This window comes from Podarcis gaigeae (genome assembly GCF_964106915.1).
Source record: "Podarcis gaigeae genome assembly, chromosome: 2".
Taxonomy (NCBI): Eukaryota; Metazoa; Chordata; class Lepidosauria; order Squamata; family Lacertidae; genus Podarcis; species Podarcis gaigeae.
The window spans coordinates 54,785,180-54,806,007 of NC_139679.1; the positions used below are offsets into that span (position 1 = coordinate 54,785,180).

Here is a 20,828-nt window from a genome sequence, read left to right on the forward strand (position 1 = left end):
TGAAGAACTAATGTGATACTTCATCACTTGCCAAATAGATTTCCTCTAATTTGTGTGGATATGCATGAGAGAAAGAGAAATGTAACAGTGGAAATTACAAAATAAAAGTGATATAAAAATGATGGATCTTTGTAATTGTGCAATTAATCATTTGTTTCAAATTCACTGCATTACAGAAAGCATATTTTCTAATTATGCTAAGCATACATACAATAAAGAATGTCTCTGTAGCTAAGTATTGTCATGGAGGCATACAGTTTTGCAAATCAGGTATGTAATTTTTCATGCTTTGCATATCTTTCAAAACTTAGCAAAATATATTCTTTGCTGGATTTTCTAAATTCACAGGATAAAAATAACTAAGGTCTAGTCTACATAAGCAGCAGAAGAGTAGATTATACAACATCAGAGTTCAAGTGCAAATTTTTCAGGGAAACCTCTTCCTGTTAGTGGTTTCATCTCCAGCAGCAGGATTAGAGCCCTGAACCTGGTCCAACTCCTTAGCTGGAGAGACTACAGCTTCTGCCTCTCTTCTGTACTCCTGGCTCATTGCGCCCTCCCTGTGTCAGTTACTAACTTTCAGCCAATGTGGCTGCTGCCAATGTAGTTAGTCTCACATTTAGCTTGGCCCTTAGTGCTTCAGAGCTGTTACAGAAGTCTTATGGGGGAAGCCCTTCTGTGCATGAAGCAGAATGTCATCCAACATGCTGACCTTTTTAAAATGTTCTGTGCTTTGCCTGCTTATTTTCTATATATTGAGTGGCTTACAAAGACACAGAAGCAGGTTTAGAAAAGGTGGCACTTCTGAGATCATCATTGATCAAAATGGTACATGGATTTGGTTTGCTGTATTTATATCAGCTGGGATGCTATGGTTTTCTCACATGTGTGCGCCCAGAAAAATGCACATGTAATGTTCTGCAATCAGATTGCATAATGATTCCTAGAGGCAACTGCTTTTCATGTAGAAACTTTGAAGCAGACCATAGTGTTAAAAGATTGTCTCCTACTTAAAAAGGTAAAGAGACCCCTGACCATTAGGTCCAGTCGTGACCGACTCTAGGGTTGCGGCGCTCATCTCGCTTTATTGGCCGTGGGAACCGGCGTACAGCTTCTGGGTCATGTGGCCAGCATGACTAAGCCGCTTCTGGCGAACCAGAGCAGCACACAGAAATGCCGTTTACCTTCCCACTGGAGCGGTACCTATTTATCTACTTGCACTTTGACGTGCTTTCGAACTGCTAGGTTGGCAGGAGCAGGGACCGAGCAATGGGATCTTACCCCGTCGCAGGGATTCGAACCGCTAAAGAGGTAGTAAAAAGTAGTAAAACGTGATCCATTAATGGCACCAGGAAGTAAAAAGCATTCTAGGAGGCAAAATGGAATGCCTTTTTAGCCTTGCACAGAAAGTATTAACACTTTTATGCTACAGTGAATACCTGCTCCAAGATACTTCGTAAAAATAGGAACATTAAATTGAGCTGTCGGTAGAGTCTAGAGTCGTTATCAGCTTCCTTGAATGAGTTCAAAATCTCTGTGGTGAAAGTGCAGAGGAAATCACTTCCCAGATTGAGATAGACCCATCTTCCTTTTAGAAATCTCTTTGCAGAGGTCTGAAAATTTCCATCAGTCTCTCCTGCCATGAGGCAACTATTGTGCCAGATTACTGCCTAGTGGTGATTTCCCTGGACTTCACAGAGTATATGATTGATTCAAAGTAAAAATGCAAGGGTATTTGAGCAGATGTTATCTTTCCCTATCATGAGAAGTTGTGAATCTCTCATTTGATTGCAGCCTGATACCAGATTTCATGCAAATAGAGATGAAACACCTCTGGAGCAGCCATTAATTCTGTCCCCCTCCCACCAGTGATTTTCCTAGTGTAAGGAAGAACCACAAGGTTGCTGTTCTAATTCTTGGTTTAACACACTCTTCAGTTATCAGAGATAGCATTATTCATGGCCTGGCCAATTAAAAATGATAGCTTACCCCCCCCCCCCAAGCTAGCATGTTGCATGTTTGCAATGTGAAGGTCAGTTTGTCAAATCTGAGACCAGTGTGGGGCACCCACCATTTGCACAGGAGATTGCCAGTTGGTAATTGTCAATCTCCATCATTTCCTGACAAAGGGGAGTGGAAAGAAGGGGAGCATGGAGAACAAGAGGATAAATGAAAAAACGAATTCTGTGGTTTCAACCTTTGGCCTGTTGACCTCCTGATCTCTTTAGCACAGACGGTGTATGTTTAATGAAGGGACATATGTATGGCCTCGAGACACACACTTTACCTTCCAATGGGTTTGGAAGGGCCAAAAGTCCATATACTCAGCAGGAGAGGGGAGGGGGAAACCCAGGAAGAATGGCAGTGGAATTAATTCAAGACTTGCATGAGGAACCGAGCTTGTTGTATATGGTGGAGCCTGAATCAAAGCTGGAATCTTTGTCATTCTGGCCTTAAATCTGACAAAGACTGGAAAACGCTCTGTTGTTCCTCTACTAAAGAGTAGAAGAGGATGGAGTGAGGAGGCTACTCTATTTTACAGGAGCTTATAACTGACATGGTCCTAATTATCAAATTACTGCTTACATTTTTAAAAGCCTCCTTACCTATTCTTTGTTCTTGTATTGCTTTTATTGCTGATTTTGGCCCTTCTCTGTTTCCACATTTCCACTGTTGAGAACTGTGCACACTACACCCCACATTAAGTTAGGGTGCAGTCCTTGTTGGGGTAGGCACTGTTGAAAGCAGGGAGGCTTGCTTCTGAGTAGACATGGATAAGGTTGTGCTCTTAGATTATTTGCCAGTGTAAATGATACCATGTTTCTTCGGCTTTCATTCGTCATTCTGCTTCTCTTAGTCATGGCAAAGCACAAGGAGTTTTGCATTGCAGTGACACTCCATTCACCACAACTGGAAATCTTGCTCAGCTAGTTTAGGTTGTGTCTCCTGTACTGATAACAAATTTGGGCTCCTCTCCCCATATGTGGTCACAAGCAAATGCTAAGATGTATAAACGTACTTTGTTGGGCTGTTTTAATTGAACATTTAATATCGTGCCCTTTTGGTGCTTCTGCACCATTGGGCATCTGTTGTTGTTTAGTTGTTTAGTCATGTCCGACTCTTCGTGACCCCATGGACCAGAGCATGCCAGGCACTCCTGTCTTCCACTGCCTCCCGCAGTTTGGTCAGACTCATGTTTGTAGCTTCGAGAACACTATCCAACCATCTCGTCCTATGTCGTCCCCTTCTCCTTGTGCCCTCAGTCTTTCCCAACATCAGGGTCTTTTCCAGAGAGTCTTCTCTTCTCATGAGGTGGCCAAGTATTGGAGCCTCAGCTTCATGATCTGTCCTTCCAGTGAGCACTCAGGGCTGATTTCCTTAAGAATGGATACGTTTGATCTTCTTGCAGTCCATGGGACTCTCAAGAGTCTCCTCCAGCACCATAATTCAAAAGCATCAATTCTTCGGCGATCAGCCTTCTTTATGGTCCAGCTCTCACTTCCATACATCACTACTGGGAAAACCATGGCTTTAACTATACGGACCTTTGTTGGTAAGGTGATGTCTCTGCTTTTTAAGATGCTGATTCGGCATCTAATAACAATTAAAACCAACCATAAAATACAGTATTTTTGTATTTTTTTATAACATAATAAAAACAGAAATGCAGCAGATAAAAATGAGTCATTGAATAAAAAGTATCTATCCAATAAATGCCTGCCCTGTTAGGCATTGCCATACAGCAAAACACCAAGTGTGTGGGTCAGCTAAGCCTCCCAGGAGAAAAGATTCCATGATTTTAGGTGCAGCCACAGAGAAGGCCCTTTTATAAAAGTCAAGCACATGCATTTTGCCTTGTAAAATGGTTCCCAATATAAAACCCTGTGTAGCAGTAGCCCAAATTCTTACTTGATGAAATGGAGAACTGTGCTTCTAAAAAAACCCATTCTGAGCCGAGTTTTGTAGAAAGCACTTAATAGTAATAATCTTACACAATAACTTGTACTGTAATTCTCATTTTTCTACTCTGCCTTTTGTATAATTGGCCTAAACCATAGTGGGTGATGAATCCTATAGCTAACAGACATTTTGTCTTTCCCATAGTTGAAACAAAGTGAATTTTTCTGTCTAGACTGGAATTTTCTTAGGCACATTCAAAAGTTTTGGTTAACTATATGTAATGATGGTTTGTCAAGCAAGGATCCAGTCTTTCTCCATAGTTTGCAAACGTGTGCCATTTTGAATTATAATTCTTTAAAACGCCACCGGCTCAAATAAAGAAATTTGGTTATCCATAGCAAGCAGTAAGATATGAACATATACATACGATGCACATCTCTGTGATTGGGCAATAATGTTCAAGCCATTTTTGCTGATGAGCCCAGATGCGTACTGAGTTTAATGCAGTGGAATTGATTTCTGTTTGCTAGCCTATCATTCCCCTCAGCAGGGGAAAATCAATACAGATCAATCATGTGTGATTTTGCATGCCATTAGATCCTGATTTAACCTCTGTAGCCCCCTCCCCTACTGTGGACCACACAGTTTGAAAGAAGATTGATTGCTTCTGATAATCTGGGCATGACCCTTCCATTGAAACATCGGGAATCATTCCCTCCTTCCCTAATACTTTTTAACCTAATTATTAAACACAGGGTTCTTGAAACTCTGCCATTCCACTTCTACGTAATTTGGAATTGTGGGCAGAAATTCAGCTCTGCGATGAGGGCATATTAATAGCTAAGCAGAAATTTTGCTTGGGGCTACAAACATTAAGCAATTTGTTGTTCTGACTAGCAAGGACTTAGATGTTGCAAAGGGCCTGTTGCCATGCGGACTGCACAGAAACACATTTTCCCTTCTTCCTAAGCCAAATTTTGTGGAAAAAGGAAATGTGAAGATGAGCTTATCTTCCAGTTTGTCCCTAAATTAGTATGTAAACTAGCTTCCCAGGAGGATACTTCCATACCGTTCCTTCTAGTGGTAAGAATCACAGTCAAGAGAACATGGTATTGCCCATGGGGGGGGGGGGGAGAACACTGGGTGATTTCCAATGTCAGTCATACTTAAGTAGATCCATTGAGCTCTATGGTCTTAAGTTACTTAAGTTCAACCATTTCAATGGTTCTTCTCCAAATATGTCTAGCATTGCCCAGTATGTCTTTTAATCTGGATCTTATGTAACATTGAAAGGGATTGAACTCGTTGCTTTGAGGGTATTTTGACTCTGAAGTATGTTACTGTAATTTGAAATAATATGTATTTCCAAATTTGGTGATTCATAGTAGCTTTCATTGATCAAACTGAAAGTGATTTCACACTACAGAGAATAATCTTCAAGATCCCCAAAAGCTAGCAACCCCAAACTCGGCCCTCCAGCTGTTTTGGGACTACAGCTCCCATCATCCCTAGCTTACCGGACCAGTGGTCAGGGATGATGGGAAGTGTAGTCCCAAAACAGCTGGAGGGTCAGGTTTGGGGATGCCTGCTCAAAAAGATGCCTATATTATGCACTGTGAAAATATAGTTATCGCTATATAAGGTGTGCTGGAACCTTAATGGTGAGACTTGTAGTCATATGGACTGATGCTTTTTTTTGGTGTGTCAATCAAGGATAATGATGTCCGTGCTGCAGCATGGTTCTATTGTCCCACTTTGGACAGACCATTAATTCTCCCTCTTCTAGCCTGGTTATAAATATTTCTGAGTCAAAACCTATCGCTTTACCTGGATACTGGACAACAGCTAGTATTGACTTTGTTGGCCCTGGTGTCGTGCAACTTTGTCTGTCTTCCTGTGCTCTTCATCTTGGGCAGATACTTCTTTGCTTATTGTCCATGGCTGGTAAATGACTTTTTTGGGTTGCCTTTTCTGTATAATGCCTTTAACCTCTTACCAGTGATTCCTAAAGCTCCCTGGCATTGCACAGATACCCTACCTGTAGATGATTTGGTTTCCTGTGTCCCAACCATCAACTCAACAGATCTAGGTAGACATAACATTGCATTTTGTTATGTTTTACTTGCGACCATCCATATCACAGCATAGCTGGTTTCACTAGGATAATTGTTAAGGTAATTCTTGTTTTAAATGGCCACTGCTGATGCCTAGAATCACATTTGGGAAAATGCTTGCAAAAGGAGATGGGATGAGCAGCATATCCTCTTTCTCATGATGCAAAGTGCTACAAACTAAAGCCTGAAAACTTACTCTGTAGTTCAGAGCTGTGCCTAGACTTGAAACTGTTCGTCTGAGGCCTTTTATCCAGTCTCTAGACTGGCAGACTCTGAACTGTTATTTCCACAGTCTCTCTGCAGAAGCATAAACATAATTTTTCAATTGCTGGCCTTTGTTCTGTATTGCTGGCCTAGAGCACATATCAGATTTTATTTTAAAAGAAATGGGTTTTCAGAAAGGATTTGCATGAGAGAATGAATATGTATCCTTTTGATACATATTCACTGTCATTTTAATGAACTCAACAGAGAAGCTTCTACTGAATGTCTTTGGGTACAGTTCTTCAGAGGTGTCTTTTGGGGGGAGGGGCACACTCACACCCACCCTTGCAGTCTCTAAGATGACTGTCAGGGACCAAAGGTATATGCTGAGTGTCTGACAATTGTGGGGATCAAGCCAAGGGTCCAGCAGCCCCAAATGTTGTTCCTTTCCATTCTCTCAATACCTATAATTTTCCTTTTATCTCCTTGTGTTTATTTTATCCATCAAAACACCACAAAAGCTCTCTCTTAGATTTAAATTCCCTTCTGTGGTTGCTGGAACACTGCAATATCCCATTGGCTGCCTTTATTACGGTCACACAGCAGGCCTGGGACATTGGGGATTATTGTACAATCACTCAGCCTGGTCAGTGCTAGCATCCCTATTCCTTCAATAAATCTGTTGTCCTTTTTCTGTTTGGTGGGCTTAGAGAGGGGATGTGCAATGAGTTATTATCCCACACTTATCAGCATTAAACTGGATTTGACAACTCATAGCTTGGGATTTGAATGATCTAAATCCTTCATCATTTGGCAGCCCTGAGGTTTCCTGGGGGCTTTTTTAAATGGTACTTCTCAATTTATCATCTGCAGGGCTGGAATCCTTATTTATGGCCAGTGCTGGATTTAGGATGGTGCAGCTGCCCCCCCCCCACAGGATGCCAAGATGAGGGAATGCATAATTATTATTATTATTAATAATAATAATAATAATAATAATCCTATATTTATATGGGTACCTACTGAGAAGATTCATAAAAAAGCAACTGTACCAAAAGGAATTAACTGTGAAAATAAGAAATATGGGGAGGGGGGGGACAAATTTTGTCCTGACTCCAGGTGCCATATTACCAAAGTCCGCAGCTGTTACGGAGTTCAAAGATAAGATGAGAACTTTGAAACCTGTCTGGGAGTTACTTTGCAACAGAAGTTTTCTGTAGAATCCAGTTCATCCAGAAGAGCAGTCTCCGTCATCATGAAATAGAGCTGGCAAGTGATTCACGCTCTGTGTCCAAAGTAGAACTCCCCCATCCTTTCTCCATAGTGATATGAGTAAACTTCATGTGCAAAGGCACCTCTTTCTTTCCCAGGGAAAGTTCCTATTCTATAAGCACCAGAAGAATTGTGAATGCCTCCACTCCCCTTGTTTCTCTGTGACATCAGAAACCTATCTTTGAAATTTGCCCAATAGCTTCTTCCCTGGAAGGAGACTCCACAGTCTCTGTAGCCTAAGGATTGTTAAAGAGAATGCATGTTGGTTATACCTAGTCAATTAGGACTTTCCCCAGAAAGTCTATTGGTGAGTGGGATTCCTGACTCACAATCCAGAGGTGGCAGCGCTGTACTTTTTGGCATAGGGATGGGGCAAGCAGGGTGGAAGTGGCAAGTCTGAGGCAGCCCCACAGCAGTTGCCCCACAGGTGCACACATAAATGCAGGCTCTCCTGACCTTGCCATTGTCTTGCCCCGCCACCCCCCGAGTATAGAGCTGCCTCCACTAGGAGAACTCCACAGCCACCCCCACCCTGCCCCCAAGCTTCAACTGTCCAATAATGCAGGGGCAGGGAGCCTGTGGCCCTCAAGATGTTTCTGGACTACCACCATCCCTGAACATTTGCCATGTTGACTAAGACTGATGGGGGTCCAACAGCAGCAACAACAATTTCTTATCTCTGCCCATCTGACTATATTGCCCCAGCCACTGTGGGTGGCTTCCAGCATAATGAAAGCACAGCAGAACGTCAAGCATTAAAAACTTCCTGATACAGGGCTGCCTTCAGATGTCCTCTAAAAGTTGTATAGTTCTTTATCTCCTTGACATCTGATGGGAGGGTGTTCCACAGGGAGGGTGTCACTGTTAAAAAGGGCCCTCTGCCTGGTTCCCTGTAACTTATCGCAGTGAGGGAACAACCAGAAGGCCCTTGGAGCTGGACCTTAGTGTCCAGGCTGATCAATGGAGGTGAAGATGCTCCTTCAGGTATACTGGGCTGAGGCTGTTTAGGGCTTTAAAGGTCAGCACCAACACTTTCAATTGTACTTGGAAACGTACTGGGAGCCAATGTCAATCCTTTAGGACTGGTGTTAAATGGTCCCAGTGACTGCTCCCAGTCACCCTCATCATTAAGAGGGCCACAGGTTTCCCATTCCTGGTCTTCGGGAAGGTTTGTGTAACTTAATGATGATTATGTTACAACAGTATCAGAGATAAAATTCCAACATGTAAGTGTTGAGACTGACAACAAAACACCAAACTGTATACAGAGAGGAAAATAAGTAACTAATTTACAGACATAAGAAAAGGAAGGAGATGTTATGATTCTGCAGCCTTTGCAAGTGAGTTGAAGCTTATTCTTTTCTTTTTTTAAGATTAAAAGTACAACCCTATAGGTGTTTTCAGAGAAGTAAAGTCTACTGTGTTCAGTAGTGTTGCTGTCAGAAACAGTTCATAGGCTTGCGGCTAGGATTTTTTTTTTTTTTACGAAAGACAGTTCTCATAATGTACATTTCAAAATGCACGCTAGGGAGCCAGTGTGGTGTAGTGGTTAAGAGCGGTAGTCTCGTAATTTGGTGAACCGGGTTCACGTCTCCTCTCCTCCACATGCAGCTGCTGGGTGACCTTGGGCCAGTCACACTTCTCTGAAGTCTCTCAGTCCCACTCACCTCACAGAGTGTTTGTTGTGAGGGAGGGAGGAAGGGAAAGGAGATTGTTAGCCGCTTTGAGACTCCTTAGGGTAGTGATAAAGCAGGAGATCAAATCCAAACTCTTCTTCTCTTCTTCTAAAGTATCTGCAGAAGTATCTGCAGAAACCCAACCACCTGTTTCCTTCCCATGAAACAACTTTGAAAGGAATGATATGAAGTGGAAAATCAGCAGGAGTGTGTGTGTGTGTGTGTGTGTGTGTGTGTGCGCGCGCACTCAAACACTTTCCCAACCCATAATATGCAGATTTGGTGAACTGGAATATGGCAAGCCCTATATGAAAGTGAAGTGCCACCCCTCCTCTTTTACACTATTTCAAGACCCTGCCCCCCCCCCATGATGAAAGCTTTACACCAGGGGGCAAAAACATTTGCAGTATCCACCCATTTCCCATTTCAGTTCAGACCTGTTTGCAGGCGATACGAAAAAGATGAGGAATTTTATCTCTCCTCTCCATGGCAATCCAGATGTAGCCCCACCTACATTGCCACCTCAAGCTAGTCTGTGGGTGGGCCATCCGTTTGGTGTATATATATTTTTTTGCCTGAAATGAAAAGATGACATTTTTCATGCTGAGTTCTGTGTCTGCTTCTTACTTTTCATTCCCCGCCCCCTCCCCCGATAAAAATGGTATTGCTCCTGAGGAAATCAAATCCAATCTTCAATATATTTAGCATGAAAGCAATAAAGAGCATTAATGTACTTCAGAAGGGAGCGAAGTACGGGCTGGCATCATCTGCCTCATGGAGAAAAGAAGGATCACCATGGAAACTGTTTTCGTTGAATTCCACACTCTCCAGGCACTGCATGTGTAGGAAAGCAAGTAAAAGGGATGGGGCGGAGGGGGGCAGGAGGGGGGGGAATCTTAGTTTTTTTTCTCTGTTGCCACAAATCTGCTGCTGGAGTCTTCTCATGAAGAAGAGTCATGAATTATATATACCGATCGTGCAAATAGCATTATGAATTCGAATTAATATTGCACACTGCACTGGCCTTTAAATGAAGGCTGGTTTGAAGTAGCAGGTGACAATCAGGATCAGATTGCAGTGCATTCCAGTGACACAAGTTAGCCCTAAAAATGAACAAGCAGCAGCTCAGGAGTGTCTTTGCAATTCTAAACACTGACAGATGCCACTTAGAAGAATAGAGGATATTTTCCCAACTAGCCAAGGGAAGAAAGGCCACCTCTGCCGCTCTTGGGATTGTGTACTTAGATGCTCATCTCCTGAAAAGGGGGGGATCAGTCACTTGGGGGTTGCAATCAACGTAGTGCTAAGGTGAACATTCCACCAATGCAACCATTTTTCCTTGCATGATTGAACTTTCTTCCCCTTCCTCCCCTATGTCCTGGAGGTTCCCCAAAACATTCCGAGCAGATTTGGGGATGGCTTGAAGCATGCTCAGAGGGAAGAGGGGCGGAAATCACCTTGGGTCAGTGCTAATGCTTGCGCTAGCACAAAATGTGTGTTGAATGTCACCCTTGGTGTCTCCCATCCAATCTTTCCCGGTGTAACAGGCCAAAGAAGAATTGGTTGGGTCCCCCCCCCCCCTATTTTATTGGCCTCTCTGTTGCAGAGAGGTTTGGCACTCTGTCTCTGCCCCAGAAATCCTTTAGTGTCCAAGCACTGAGAGCATTATTGGGTTAAATCGGGGGAAGCACCTTGGGCACAAGCCAGAACTGATCCAAGTAACTACTGATCTAATGCAAGCAGCACCTCAAGTATTGCTAATTAATTATACCTTATAAATGAATGCATATCCTACTGTAATTAGACCAAAGTGCCTTTTTTGTATTTCCAGGCAGATCTAAGTTTTTATGTTTTTCAGCAAAGACCAGATGACTTTATTAAAATAGGATTTGAGATATAGGGACAAATATCTGACTTGTGTTTAGCACTCTGGCAGGGCTTTTAACTTGTATGACTGAAGCTAAGCCAGGAAACTCGCCACCTGTGTCTTTTGTTGTGCAGTGATGCTCATGTCCAGCCTGGACCTTTTAGGAAAAGCTGTTTGAGATTCAGAGTGAGGCCTTTCAAATATTTTTTTCCTATAATTGGGTGCACATTGCACTCCCAATTTAGTCGGGTTTTGGGGGTCAGTCTTGAAGACTACTCTGCACTGCCCTGTTTAGATACCATAGTCCCATTGATGGCTGAGGCAGCGGGCATCTTTCTCTCTTTAAGTAGTTTCCTTCCATGCCAATTCATTGCCTTGCCCCCTTGCCTCTGCACCATGTTTGTTGTTTTCCTAGTCAGGAATCCTTTGTGGAGAGGTACAGGCAAAGAAGAATACTTCTTTGAGTGTTCAGACCCCTGGGCTCTCACTTGTGGGGTGCCTCAGGGTTCTGTCCTCTCCCCCATGCATTTCAACATTTACATGCAGCCACTGGGAGAGATCATCAGGAGGTTTGGGCTGGGTGTTCATCAGTATGCGGATGATACCCAGCTCTACCTCTCTTTTAAATCAGAACCAGTGAAGGCGGTGAAGGTCCTGTGTGAGTGTCTGGAGGCGGTTGGAGGATGGATGGCAGCTAACAGATTGAGGTTGAATCCTGACAAGACAGAAGTACTGTTTTGGGGGGACAGGAGGTGGGCAGGTGTGGAGGATTCCCTGGTCCTGAATGGGGTAACTGTGCCCCTGAAGGACCAGGTGCACAGCCTGGGAGTCATTTTAGACTCACAGCTGTCCATGGAGGCACAGGTCAAATCTGTATCCAGGGCAGCTGTTTACCAGCTCCATCTGGTACGTAGGCTGAGACCCTATCTGCCTGCAGACTGTCTCGCTAGAGTAGTGCATGTTCTGGTTATCTCCCGCTTGGACTACTGCAATGCGCTCTACGTGGGGCTACCTTTGAAGGTGACCCGAAAACTACAACTAATCCAGAATGCGGCAGCTAGACTGGTGACTGGGAGCGGCTGCCGAGACCATATAACACCGGTCTTGAAAGACCTACATTGGCTCCCAGTACATTTCCGAGCACAATTCAAAGTGTTGGTGCTGACCTTTAAAGCCCTAAACGGCCTCGGTCCAGTATATCTGAAGGAGCGTCTCCTCCCCCATCGTTCTGCCCGGACACTGAGGTCCAGCTTCGAGGACCTTCTGGCGGTTTCCTCACTGCGACAGGCCAAGTTACAGGGAGGGCCTTCTCGGTAGTGGCGCCCGCCCTGTGGAACGCCCTCCCATCAGATGTCAAAGCGATAAACAACTACCTGACATTCAGAAGACATCTGAAGGCAGCCCTGTTCAGGGAAGTTTTTAATATGTGACATTTTTGTGTATTTTTCATCTTTGTTGGAAGCCGCCCAGAGTGGCTGGGGAAACCCAGCCAGATGGGCGGGGTACAAATAAATTATTATTATTATTATTATTATTATTATTATTATTATTATTATTATTTGTTGAGTTCACAAGAATCCTTGGAGCCACAATGGTTGTAGAGAAGGGTGAGTTGCCTTGCCATGGGGTTCAGGTTACTGGCCACCCTGAATGGAGGCATCCACACTTGGCAGGTGGAAGAATTGCCTAAAATGATAAGTCCTTGTTAAAGCACAGAAACCTACCTGCAGTTCTGCATGTATTGTTTCAGTGAAAAGTTAAGAAGTACATTAGATGGTGTTGCTTCTGTTTAAACTCCTTTGCTTGTTTCTGTTTTCTTCATTTTCCCAATTTCACTCCTCTTTTGCTCTTGTGGGACTGGGAAACTGCGTGTTTTGTATGAAACCTTCTCCCACCTTCCTGGTTCCTTTTCTTTCTTCATAACAAAGCTGAGCCTATAAAGTTTAGCCTCCTACTCTTACATAAGGCATCTCTTTGCCTCTAGTTCTCCCACTCCCATTCTGCTGCAGCAACTAAGCAAAAGGTCCAGGCAGTGGGGAGGGGGTGTAATTAATACTGTGCAACATGCAGTATTATTAATTCCTTCCATTCTGTATTGGTATTGCAAACCCCAAGTCATTAACCTGTGTGTGCTCTCACACTTCACCTTAAAACATTTTACTTCTGTAAATAAATTGTGCAGTTGCAAGATTGGTGTGGTTATTGCTAGCTCTCCAGAATAACTAGCTCTTTGCAGGTCAGTGCTAAATCCTCCAAAGTAAGCAAGCTACTAACAGCCAGTGCAGTCATGTCTTTTACATCTCCATTAGGGATATGAAGAATACAGTTGAGTAGGCTGAAAGCAAAGAGTAAGGTTAGCATAACTTCTGTCTTAGAGCTTCAGTATGCTGATGACAACATAGTGTATGCACACTCAGAAGATGACCTGCAAACCATCCTAAAAATCTTCCCAGAAGCTTACAAAAAGCTTGGCCTATCACTCAACATCCAAAAAACACAAAGTGCTGCACCAACAAGCGCAAAACAACCCCTCTGCAGTGCCACTAATCCAACTCTGTGATTGAAGCATAGCGTGTTTGAGGACCAGGACATTCGCAGGAAAACCAAAATACATATTTACAAAGCTATTGTACTACCAACCTTACTGTATGCTTGTGAAGCACTGACCACTTAGAGGTACCATCTCCAGCTCCTCAAAAGATTCCATCAATGATGTCTCCAAAAAAAAATTATATATCACTTGAGAAGGCAGGTGAACTAATGCCAGTGTACTGGAAGAAGCAAAGATCGCCAGTGTCAAAGCAATGATTCTTCAACATCAACATACAACTGGTCATGTTGTTTGGATGGCTGATTATAGTCCTCCAAACAATAATCTGAACTTAAAAATATTCCAAACTTAAAAATGGAAAGTGTAATGCTGATGGTCAACAAAAGCGGTTTAAAGATTCTCTCAAGGCAAATCTAAAAAAATGTAGTATAAACACTGATAATTGAGAAACACTTGCCTGCGAGCACACCAATTGGAGAACAGCCTTTACTGAAGATGTTGTGGACCTTGAAGACAATGGAACACTAAACGTTTGGCAAACCCTCCCATGATCAACTCCTGCCCAGAAACCTATGTCCCCACTGTGGAAGGACATGATGGCCTCCACAGTCACTTACGGACTTACTGTTAAGACCATGTTCATGGAAGACAATCTTACTCGGCTACGAGTAATCGCCAAATAATAATAAGAGAATACTATAAATCCCACTGCAGCCCTTGTGGGTTTCTCAGCTGTTGTCACAGCCCTGTCTACAATGAAATTGTCTTCCTAAATCTATTCACAGCAAGCAAGTGCTATAAATTAGTTAAGACAAACTTCAGAAAGCATTCATGTCTTGGTAAATATGCTTAGTGCTGAAGAGACAGGGCAATATGGAGAAAATTGTGCAAATATTAATAGAGGCAGCATGGAACTCATTATTCACCTGCCTAATGCCATCTGGATGTTCATGGCCCAGCAGGCATGGGGGGAGGAGTATATGTGAGGAGTAGGCTTCTTGCTAGAGAGTGGCTGGATCCATGGAGAGTGGGGTCACAGGCTCTTAAAAGCGCAAATCAACATGCATTTGGGCTAAATGGAACTCACAATGGCAACGAACACAGATTACAATTTACCAGGTGGAGTTTACTATATAGTAGGATGTAACCATGTGGGAGGCCAGTTGTCTGTTACTATCATACCTTGTGGAGACAAAACATACCACCTCTCTGCTTCCCCAGATTTCTGAGGACAAGATGAGACTTTATGAGGCATCCACTCCACGTGGCTTTCTTGTAATGTTCCATTTCACTATGTAAAATGACATCATTCTGCTGTGCCTCTAGCACCCAATATGATGGTTCTACATCACACATCTGTGTTACACTAGACATTCTGAGGAAGAAAAGAAAAGATGCCTAGATTGGCAGTGCACCCTGAAACAAGGTCCTGATAGCTGTGTCTTTATTTTTATTAGATATAACTTGGAAGGTAGCAAATGTAAATTGGGTGCTGAAAGAAGCCCATGACACCATAAAACCTGCTCCCTAACACACAATGAAAATGAATGCCAGAAGCTAAAAATGTGTAAAAGCCTTCATTTTATAAAAGAAGCCCTTAGCTAGCAATACTGCTATGTTGGAAGCCATTTTTCTCCCTCTCTAGTTGTGCTTTGCATTCATGAAAACTGCACTCAGATGCAGTTGCTGAAGACAGGGAGTAATTGCAATGGAATTAACCCCTGACATATTTTCCTAAGAATAGCCCTGATAAATCCACACATCAGCAGGTTACCCGCTTACCTTGATGCAGTGTAAACACTCCTTTCTTCCACCTTTTGAAAGGGACAGCATTTGTAAGTCAAATCACTCTCTGCCCAAGCACCTCTCTACTGTATTTTAGTTAAATGTATATTCCATTATATTTCACTTCAGAGTGTTTGAATATTATTAAATAACATAATGCTTCCAGACATTGTGTTATAGAGGTGGGTTTGGGAGGTGGTCGCCTTGGAGCTGTAAATGTTGAAACATATCCCTGTGGGCTGCAGAAAATATAACTACACATGTATGGCATGTGTAGTTTAGGCAGCACACCTAACACACACACTTAGTAGGGAGTAAATCCCATTAAACTCAGCAGGATCCACTTAGGCAGCAGATCCTTAATGTAGATCTTATGCAGGGCCGACCCAGCCATGAGGCATGGGCTCATTTGCTGAGGAAACACATTTCAGTTTGGTGGTGTACTGTACATTTGTATTTGAAGGGGATGAATTTCATGACTGGCTCCAGGTTTCGGGGGAGCCTTGGGTGAGAGGCTCTTGTACCCATGCACTTTGTCATTTGTCTTCCTCCCTTGATGCTTCAACCTCATTTCTTCCCACTACTGGTGTCCCCTTAGCTCTGGCCCCTTTCCTAAGGCTGAGGCTGAGCAGGGGAGCCAACAACCTGGGCACCTCTACTCCTTCCAGGCTGTGGCCCTGTGGGCAGAATTATTTGAGAGAGGGGAACGGGGAAGAGGCTGAAAGGAACATATGAGCATCATTCTTTCCTCACTCTGCTAACACTGCATGCCCTTCCCATTGGGAGATATATATACATATATGTAGTGCTTTTTTCTGGGGGGACGCAGGGGGACGCATAGCCCTAAACATTTTGTGAATCTTTGTAGTTTTGTCCATTTACTGTATTTATTTTTCCTGATTTGAACTATAAATGGTGATTTTTTTTGAGTCAAAATGAGGGTACCCCTAAACATTTTTCTTAGGAAAAAAAGCACTGTTTGTACATGTGTGTGTGTGTGTGTGTGTGAATGAATGAATGAACAAAAATATTCTTTGTTCACTATTGACATGAACATTCAGAATGAAAAAATGGTGTGTGTTTTTACTCTGTAATTAATAGAAGTTTAATCAAAAGATTTCGTGTCAGTGTAGATTCTCTGTGGTTTTGAATCCATTATACTAGACAGTGTGATTGTTAAGAGAAGATTACCGTATATTGGAGTGAATCTAGGTGATGATGGAATACAGAGAGCGCTAATGAATAGTATCTAAGGTGGTATTTACCTATTGCTGCTTCCTGAGGATCTAAGTGAGAGGCAGTGATAACTGGCACATCATCCCATTTCACACTGTGGTTCCAAAGTTTGGCGTTTGGCAGATACTTGCTGGAGGAGACAACATTTTTCTAGACATTTTTAAAGCAGAATAAACATGCAACTTTGACTCTGTTATTATGAGAGATGCTGATATTTTTTCCTTGGAAAGCACTTTTTTCACAGGGACACTGCATTCTGTCAAGCAGCAATAACTAGAAAAATGCAGTTTGGCCTTCAACTGGCATGTTGGTTATCACTGTGACTACAGCATGGAATGCAGTTGTAGTAACCTCAGGTGCCATTTCTGATAGTGCCTGTGACTTCCCGGGTATTTCCAGTACATGTTGTCAATGTTTAATGTAATGAATTTTTAAAAACTTCTTTAGAAACCAAGGATTCCAACTGATAGCAGGAACATTATTGTAGCCTTTAAAACAAGCAAAAAAGTGTTTACCTTCTTAGTTTGCTGCAACATCCAGTGATCCTTTCCTTCTCTTTGGAAGATGACATTGTACATTCTCCCTTTCAAGCATTAAGAGTGCACACCTCCCTAGATTTCTGTACATCACTTGAAAATTAATAAAGAATAATGTTTAACAGACTATCCAGCAAGGTTATTTTCCCCTCTCCTGCAGCAAGACTGCTTCATCCCATAAATCACATGGGGCCTGGAGATTGCACCACTGGCCAGCCCTCATGAGATGCTATTTGTAAAGACTCGTGCTTTTCCCACACACCACCCCCCAGCCGGTGTAAACATTCCAGCCATTTATGTTGGTGACAAAAGCAAGAGTGTAATGGCTGACTATTTGAAGTGCTCATATAGATTTTAAATCTTGACAGTTCTTTGCTTACAATGTCTATGAATTCGCTTTATGATATTCAAGTATAATAGAACATCCAACTGCTCCATAGAAATTCTGCAGGGAAGGCAAAGCCCTGACGGTGGTTGTTCCTGTAACCATATAGGCAATGAAGCCTTTAGATGCCTGTGCAAAGCCAGTTTGCAGTTAACTTAAATTGCCTTTGTCTTTTTCTTTTCAGCTGACATTATCTCTACAGTAGAATTCAACCACACAGGAGAATTACTAGCGACAGGGGACAAGGGGGGTCGCGTTGTAATATTTCAGCGTGAGCAGGAGGTAAGTGCTGGTGAATGCAAAAATGCCCATTTTTATCCTTTTAAAAGAAGCTTCCTGCTGCTTCCTAATCTTTGCGTGTCAGTCTTCACCCTGCTTCTCTTCTAGCAAACTAAAAATTGCAAAAAAGTCCATTAACATCAATAGGCCAGCTTCTGTCTCATGAAGCACCCTGCAAATACCACATTTTCTGCATCCTTTTGCTTCCTTTAACAGTCAGTGCTGGCTGCAAATCTAATATAAACTGAATACTGCTGAAGCATCATAAATTCAAAGACACCCAACTGCCTTGTTTGCCCAGCCAAATAATGCTTTTAAAGTCTGATTTGTTTAATCATTAGTACGACTTCTCTTACTTCTTTTTCTTTTGCTCTCTCAACTGCTTTACTTTGCAAAGGTATTCATAGTCTTATTCTGGTAAACACTGATGCAGAGCCTTAAGCAACAGTAGTGATGCTGTTGCCATATGCCAGTGAAGAATATATTATAAGGTTTCACATATAATTAAACTCCATAGTGGAAGCACGGTATTGTCAGTTATGATTTCTTTCCATTTGTATAATTGCTTGTTGGATGTGTGTGTGTGTATTCTGTATAATTATTTAGAAAGGACAGTTTTTATTGCTATAGAATACACAACATGGGCCATTCCCAGAATATGATTCCCAAGTATATCTTTTTATTCTAATCTGTCCTAGTCAGCAGAGATATGTCTTACCTGAATGGAAAGGTATTATTGGATCAAAAAGGCAGGAATTTGATAACAGCTTGAATTGATCCCACTGGTGCAAGCAGAAGACACTTCCACATGTAGATGTGTGTGCTGAAGGTTTTCAGTTTCTTCTCATCTACACCCTACACAGACAATCCATACACTTGCAAAAAGGGTTTTCTTCAGTTAAGGGGATCATTCATTAACTCACATAGCAGGATTATTGGCATCTTGTGAATATCTCAAACTATGTAGGATCACTTTCATCTACCTGGGAGTAATGTCTCACTTGTAACATTTCAGAGAATGCTATGAGCAGATATTTATAAGAGCCTCTAGTAGAAATACTAGCATCAGGCACCATCATTTTAATGCAACACGTTATTTCTGGCAGAATCAGCTCTTATGAATGAGATGCCATTTTCTGGCCCCATCAGCTTGATGCAAGGGTGTTGCAAGGGTGGAAAATGGTCAATTGCTTTCCCCCAGTCATGGCTTGGTTAAAATGCATTTGACAAAAACTGATTTTCAATTAGTGCAATTTAAAATCTGAATGTTCCTGTCTCCAGAATATTTATGCTTAAGGCTTGCAGTACTGCCCCAGTGCTTAAGGTATTGGCGTCAACTCATTTACATCAAATGAATGCATGCAGCTGTTTCAGTACTTTTTTTTTTGCTGAGTACCCTCAATTGGGCTATTACAGTGGCAATGCGTATTCCTGTGCTGCCCAAAGGGGGCGGGGTATAGAGGGCACCTTCCCACATGCCACAGTTCAGGGTAGGAGAGGGGCATGCTGCCCACTCTCCCCCTGCTCTCATCCGCCAGGCGCGCCTCGCCAGGACCGAGGTGGGATGCTCTCTGCCACCGGATCAGATATGACCCAGTGGCAGAGCTGCTGCTACCGGGCACGAGGTGTGCCACAGCTGAGGAGGATGGGCATCAGCTCTGCAGCCCACTCACCTCCTCTCCTCCCCCCCCCCAAGTCAGGCCTGACCCGGGGCGGGGGCAGAGCTGCACCAGGCACAAGCGCCGCAGCCAAGGCGCAGGTCCTTCTGGTGTGGAGCCAGGCTCCGATGAGGGAACCTGCTGTGGGGGTGCCTGTTTGCGCCCCCTCTCAAAATTGCCCCTGGGACCACAGCCCCCATGACAAACCCCACGCTACGCATCTGGGCTCTTGGAGGGTGTCATCTAATTTGGATCAAACAATCTGATGAAGTTATGCAGGTTGCATATACTCCCATCTGGGTGGGGATTTTAAAACTTCTAAAATAATGTGCATCTTTAGCTGATTTAAATTTATCTCATCAAGTGTTGAAGACTCATTGCAGTTACTTTTGTGCCAAATAATAACCATATGTGGTTATGTCACCTCAGCTATGAACTTACTAGTTGACCTTAGGAGAAGGAGTTCCCTTTGAAGTCTCTTTCCTTCCCATAAGCAACATGTAAGTAATAATACTGGCCAACTTTAGTTACAGGCATGGATCCTCTTTGAAATATCTTCAGGGAGCAAGGCTGAGAAATATCCTCTGGCTGAGTCTTGGGGACTAAGGGTGGGCAGACAAGGCAGCTCTGTAGGCCAGTGGTCTGATCTGACATAAGGCAGTTTTATATGTGGATTTTTACTGTTATAATGCAAAGTGCTTTGAAACAGAGTCCTATTTAAATATAAGCTGTAGTATTTCAAACATGTCCATTATGGGTTAGTTCACACAGTGAAGGGGGCTGCTGATTTCTCCATGTGACCTCTCATGTGCACAGGGGTCACGTTGGGGAAATCTCAGTGTGAACCAGACTGTGTCCAATTCAGCTCACAGAAGTCTTTTTATAAGCTTGCATCAGTGGGACAAAGTTTTGCTGTAATTGTGGAAATGGTTTCTGCCCACATATAACAGTGTACAGACCAATTCACCCAGAGGAGTGTCTGTGCAATTCATTGTGTGTGGGAATTGCATGGAAGAAATAAGCAGATGGCTCGCATGTGTGAACTGGCCTTATGATTGGGCATCTGGATACTGTCAATTGGAAGTGCCTCATAGTAGCATAACAGCAGTTTTCAGGATAAAGGCAACTTTGGACCATTTTGTATGCTTTCCATTCCATCCTGGTTTGTTGTTATTATTTTTAATTCTGTTAGGCCTGTAGGCAAACGCTGCATTGAGCTGTGATCCTGGGCATAAGCCAAGTAGGGTTTGCCCCTTGATTTGAGCCACTTTCACACCTTGCCAATATGTTTTGGAGATAAACATCAGGGAGGCCCTCATTCATTCATGGAACAAAGGTCTCTTCCTGCTTCCTATCATCAGCGTG

General features: G+C 42.9%; 1 protein-coding gene across 5 annotated transcripts in view; it reads left to right on the forward strand.

Moving 5' to 3' along the window:
* The window catches only part of PPP2R2B (protein phosphatase 2 regulatory subunit Bbeta), a 257,075-nt gene that overhangs the window by 158,501 nt on the left and 77,746 nt on the right, over positions 1 to 20,828 (forward strand). For all 5 annotated transcript variants that reach the window (XM_083728282.1, XM_083728283.1, XM_083728285.1 and 2 more), the window contains one exon: positions 17,711 to 17,808. In XM_083728282.1, coding sequence (XP_083584408.1) covers positions 17,711 to 17,808 — 98 coding nt within the window. The remainder of the gene's footprint in view (positions 1 to 17,710; positions 17,809 to 20,828) is intronic.